General features: G+C 65.0%; 2 protein-coding genes across 2 annotated transcripts in view; both read left to right on the top strand.

Moving 5' to 3' along the window:
* Positions 1 to 1,598, top strand: part of Cactin (cactin, spliceosome C complex subunit) — an 11,334-nt gene extending 9,736 nt beyond the window's left edge. The window contains 2 exon segments of the mRNA XM_015503628.2: positions 8 to 205; positions 288 to 1,598. Of these exon segments, the coding sequence (XP_015359114.1) occupies positions 8 to 205; positions 288 to 778 (689 nt within the window). The 3' untranslated portion in view covers positions 779 to 1,598.
* A 391-nt stretch (positions 1,599 to 1,989) lies between these two features.
* LOC125618966 (translation initiation factor IF-2-like) overlaps positions 1,990 to 5,407 on the top strand; it is a 14,447-nt gene continuing 11,029 nt past the window's right edge. Inside the window, exons 1-2 of the mRNA XM_048810840.1 lie at positions 1,990 to 2,128; positions 5,155 to 5,308. Coding sequence (XP_048666797.1) covers positions 1,990 to 2,128; positions 5,155 to 5,308 — 293 coding nt within the window. The remainder of the gene's footprint in view (positions 2,129 to 5,154; positions 5,309 to 5,407) is intronic.

The following is a 5,407-nucleotide window of genomic DNA, read 5'->3' as shown; positions in this document are numbered from 1 at the left end:
GCCGCAGCAGCGCCGGCGGAGGGCGAGGGCGAGGCGGTGCTCATGGAGGAGGACCTGATCCAGCAGAGCCTGGACGACTACGACGCGGGCAGGTACAGCCCGCGCCTGCTCACGCAGCACGAGCTGCCGCTGGACGCGCACGTCCTGGAGCCCGACGAGGACCTGCAGCGCCTGCAGCTGTCGCGCCAGCAGCTCCAGGTCACAGGTGGGCGGCGGGGCTGGCAGCCCAGAGGGGGAGGGAACAGGGCCGGGAAGCTGAGCCCGGGTGACGCAGCCCCCGCCCGCAGGAGACGCCAGCGAGAGCGCGGAGGACATCTTCTTCCGGCGGGCCAAGGAGGGCATGGGCCAGGACGAGGCGCAGTTCAGCGTGGAGATGCCGCTGACCGGCAGGGCCTACCTGTGGGCCGACAAGTACCGGCCGCGCAAGCCGCGCTTCTTCAACCGCGTGCACACGGGCTTCGAGTGGAACAAGTACAACCAGACGCACTACGACTTCGACAACCCGCCGCCCAAGATCGTGCAGGGCTACAAGTTCAACATCTTCTACCCCGACCTCATCGACAAGCGCTCCACGCCCGAGTACTTCCTGGAGGCCTGCGCCGACAACCGCGACTTCGCCATCCTGCGCTTCCACGCCGGGCCGCCCTACGAGGACATCGCCTTCAAGATCGTCAACCGGGAGTGGGAGTACTCGCACCGCCACGGCTTCCGCTGTCAGTTCGCCAACGGCATCTTCCAGCTCTGGTTCCACTTCAAGCGCTACCGCTACCGGCGGTGACGGCGGGGCCCGGCCTGGCGGGGTGAGGCTGCGGGACCACGGCCAGCCCCCACCTGCCCCAGGCAGACCTGCCCCTGGACCTGTTTCCCGTTTGTGAAGTGGGTCGCCACAAAATCTGCTTCAGAGCTGAGGAGACAGCAGGACAAGCTGACCCGGCAGTGTCCTGACGTGTTCAGAGCCCAGGGACCCTGGCAGCGGTCACTCAGACCTCCCCGTCCAGGAGGCTGCATGGGGCCCGAGGCCAGCCTGCACCCTGGGAAAGTGCAGAGGGTGGCCAGCTGGGCAGGAAGCAGGAGAGGGGCCCAGACCTGGGGGTGCTTACTGGTCCTGGGAGATGTGGGACAAGGTCCTGCCACCAAGCTGTCACAGGGCCACTCAGCCCCTGGACAGGTTCTTCCAGGACCCTCCCACAGGCTGGCCATGCTCAGGGTGGCAGCAGCAGAGGCCAGAGCGTCACACGTTTCAGAAGAGACCAGGCTGTGCAGCCAGGGCCCCGGGAGCTATGGGATCAGTCCCCACCCCAGTGATGGGACACATTGGCCACCACCTGGGAGATGACCCTGTGACCTGGTCCAGGGCTTCAGTGGGTTTCTGCCCACTTGGGAAGTAGCATTTCTCGGCCACACAGTCCCCCAGGAGGTGCCCCCTGCATCCCCTTTTCTCAGGTGGTCGAGGTTGAGGGCCAGATGGGAGCCCCAGCCCCACTCCTGACCTTCCTCCCCAGCATCCCAGGGGCCTGCTCCCCCAGGACCCGCCCACCACCTGTTAGACCTGGAGATGATTTTACTTTGTTTTATAAAAAGATTTTCTTAGGCGGGAAGAACTCTTGCTTTCCTTCTCTCGCCGTGGCCTGTTGCCCAGGGCGTCGGGATGAGGCTGCTCTGTGATGCAGAGTGCTGCCAAGCAGCTCAGGGCCCCGCCCCGCCCTGCTCTGCCGGGCCCTGTCTGACATCTGAGTGCCATGGTGCAGTGTCACAACCAGGGCCATTCAAACAGCCACCGTGCCTAAAAATAGCCGGCAGCCCTTCTGGGAGGAGCCTGCCTAGTCCCTGGGCCTCCTGACTCCCCATTTCCCAGGGCGGCTGTGGCCACCCTATAGCCCCAGGAAGGAGTGTCCCAGGCTGCTGCTCGTCCAGGCCAGGGTTCTCAGGAGGGTGATGCCTGGCCATGTCCAGGACTGTGTGTCGCTCTCGTGACGGGGAGCGCCTGGCATGGAGCAGGCACCCACCAGGGATGCTGCCTGGTACCTGGCATGCCAGGCCTGCCCTGCCTCCAGCTGCCCAGGCTGCAGCTGTAGTGCCCAGCTTCCCCTGGTGCGGGCACCTCCCCAAGTGTTCGCCACGTCCAGGAGTGCGGAGGACTTCTAGTGATCCTCCTGCCTCCGCCTCCTGAGCTGCTGGGATGACAGGCATGGCCACTGAGGGCAGCCATTGCATCTGACTAGGGATGCTCACACCTGCAGTCGGCCACTGGGAGGCAGGGGCAGGAGGTTCTCAAGTTCAAAGCCAACCGGGCAGCGTAGACTGCTTTGTAAAGAAGGGCTCGGGCAGCCGCGCGGTGGGGCATGAGCCCAGCACGTGGGCCCTGGGGCTCCGTCCCTGTGCTGCCCACACTCAGAGGGGCACCCTCCATGCCAGGCTGAGCTGGTGCAGAGTGGGGACCACTGGACGTCGCTCATCCATCAGGTGGTCCCTGGCCTGCGTCACCAGAGCACAGTGGAAACGGAGTTGATGGTGTGGCTGATGCAGGTGCCGGGGCACTCGGAGCCCAGCTCGGTGCCGCCAGGGCTGCTGTTAAGCTGTGCACACCCATGTCCTTGGCCCTGGTTCCTCTTCGCCACACCTGCCTGTGGTCCTAGCAAGGTGTTGACCTGGGGGCCCAGGATGTGGGGCCTCTGGAGGGAGACGGGCCACAGGAGCACCAAGGAGGAGGCCCTGGAGGACTGGGCACCCTGGGGGAGTGGCATCAGGAGAGGGCGAGGCCTGCCTTGAGGGGACAGAGCGACAGGTGAGCTGGGGCAGGGACACAGAGGGGCTGCATGCCAAGCCAAGGAACTGGGCTCCACGGGGGGCGTGGCCCCGCAGTGTGTCAGGGAGATGGGCCTGCTGCAGGCTGGGGCTGGGGCGGTCCTGCACCCACCCAGCTGCCCCGGCTCCCACCCAGCCTCTTCCTTCCCTTGGAGATGTTCAAGGCTAAGAATAGCTGCTCCCTGCAGGAAACCGTGGCCACAGGGGGCACATCCTGAGCCTGGCCTTGGTTCCCACCATCTGGCCCCGGTTCCCACCATCTGGCCCCAAGGCCACCGTGCCTCTTCCCGCCTGAGCCTCCTGTGCGCCTGCGTGTGGGTAGGGACCAAACAAGGCTGGAAGCTTTCCAGCCCTGAGCCCGAGGTGGAGGGAGCCCAGACCCCCAGGTCAGGTCCCACAGGTGGCCTGGGCCACCCTCTCTCTGGGCCCGTCCCCCCCTCTCGTACGCCACAGGGACACACTCCCTTACTCCCACCTTGCAGAGGCACCGTGAGAGGAGGTGCTGTGGCCACACCAGTCAGCCCAGCACTCGGGAGACTGAGGCAGGAGGATGGCAAATTGGAGGCCAGTCTGGGCAACTTGGTGAGACCCTGCCACTCCTCGCCGGGGCACTTGCTTCGCACGAGTGAGGCTCTGGGTTCAACCCAGCACTGAAAAAAGAAGCGGAAAGTCAAGTGTCCTGCGGCCCCCATCCAGCCTCTTCCGGAGGAGACATTGTCCTAGTTATCACTGGGCTGGGGACAGAGGAAGAGTGAGCGAAATGGCCTCCTCAGCCTTCCATCATTCCCCGCCCGGGCCCCAGCCCTCACCCTCTTCCTGCCTCATCTTTTTTTTGGTCCTGGGGATTGAACTCAGAGGTGCTCCACCACTGAGCCACACTCCAGCCCTGTTTATTTTTTGAGACACAGTCTCACTACATTGCTTAGGGCCTTGCAGAGTAGCTAAGGCTGGCCTCAAACTTACACTATATAGATATTTTTTTAACTATTTATTTTTTAGTTTTTAGGGGACACAATTTTTGCTTTTATGTGGTGCTGAGAATCGATCCCAGTGCCTCACGCATGCTAGGCGAGCGCACTACCATTGAGCCATGACCCCAGCTCTGGCCTCAAACTTTTAATCTCCTGTCTCAGCCTCCTGAGCTGCTGAGATTGCAGCTGAGCACTGTCTCCCTCCCTGTGACCGGTCCCATGGTGCCTCCTGCTCTCCCCTTCCAAAATCAGGCCCTGTAGCTCCTTCCCCTGCCACATGTCCCAGCCCATCTGTGTCCCTTCCCACACACTGCCTGTCTCACCCCGCAGCCCTGCTAAGCTAGTCCCTCCCTTGGCCCAGCCTTGCCTAGGGCTGGAGGGTCCGTGTCCAGCTCCTTGTCCAGCCTTGGGAATCCTCAAGGGCAGGCCCACCTGGTGGGGGGCATGAGTGCGGGCTAGAGGGGCTTTATAGAGGGTGGGGCCTGCCGAGTGCCTGGCGTGGAGGGGTCTCCCTGCCAGCCAGAGAGGAGCCAGGCTTAAGAAGACCCAGAGACTCGGGGATGCAACCCGGCTCAGCCCTCCAGAGGCCCTCAGTGTGGGCTGGCCCCGAGGCAGGAAGAGCCGTGGGCGGGGAAGGGGCTTCCGGACACTGAGGGGAGGCCAGGCAGGAGCCCATCCTCCTCCCGGGAGCCTAGGGGACGGGTGGAGCAGGGTCAGGGCCCGGATGGCCATCCTGACACGCAGACCCTATGGGGCCAAGCTCAGGCCAAGGAGGCCCGGCACCCCTAGCCCAGCCCCTCCCTGTGCAGGGCCTCAGAGGGTGACCCAGGCCGTGGGCCCCTCACCACAGGGCAGGCACCCTGGGCAGGGCGGACCCCTGCCAGGCCGCCTCTCTGCCAGGCCCTCTCCAGGGCCAGGCCCAGCCTAGACCTCCCCTGCCTCCACCTCCTTGAGTGGGGCTGGGGGCTGTGACTAGCCCTTTGCCCTGGGAGCCCGCCCAGCCCCGCCTTAGCCTTCTGGCCTCCCTCCTGTCACCACAGCCACCTCTGGAAGGCCAGCCCCCACCCTGGGATCCCCTGCTGCTCCTCACAGGGGCCTTTCTCATCCAGGGTCTAGTTGGAGGGACAGGTCACCCTCCCCCACTGACCCTGCATCTTCCACATGCACCACCATAGGGGCCTCAAAACGATAAATATTAGGCACCTACTGTGTATCAGACCCGACCCTGCCTGGTTGGCCAGCGGGACCCCTGCCCCAGGTCTGGGCCTCTGGGGAGCCGCTCGCCCCGCCCCCTCGGAGCTCAGACCTTGAAAAACAAAACGCGGGAGCCGCGGGGAAGTCCCCCCAGATGGCCGCGGACCCGGGCCCAGCTCCTGAGGGGCACCCCTGCCCCCTGGCTCCGCACCCCTTCCCCTGCAGCCTCAGGACCCACTGAAGCCCCAGCCTCAGGGATGTCCCTGGCGGCGTGGGGCCCCCCAGCGACCTTTGGCGGGGCCTGAGGGGCGTGGCCAGCGAGGCCCGGGGCAGGGCTGGTGAGTGTTGAAGGACAGAGACTCAGAGACTGGGAGGCAGGACGCGAGAGCCGGAGCACAGGCTGCCCAGCGGCCCGCACCCACCCCGCCCGGCTGCCC

This window comes from Marmota marmota, unplaced genomic scaffold (genome assembly GCF_001458135.2).
Source record: "Marmota marmota marmota unplaced genomic scaffold, marMar, whole genome shotgun sequence".
NCBI lineage: Eukaryota > Metazoa > Chordata > Mammalia > Rodentia > Sciuridae > Marmota > Marmota marmota.
This window is presented reverse-complemented; position numbering and strand designations above follow the sequence as displayed.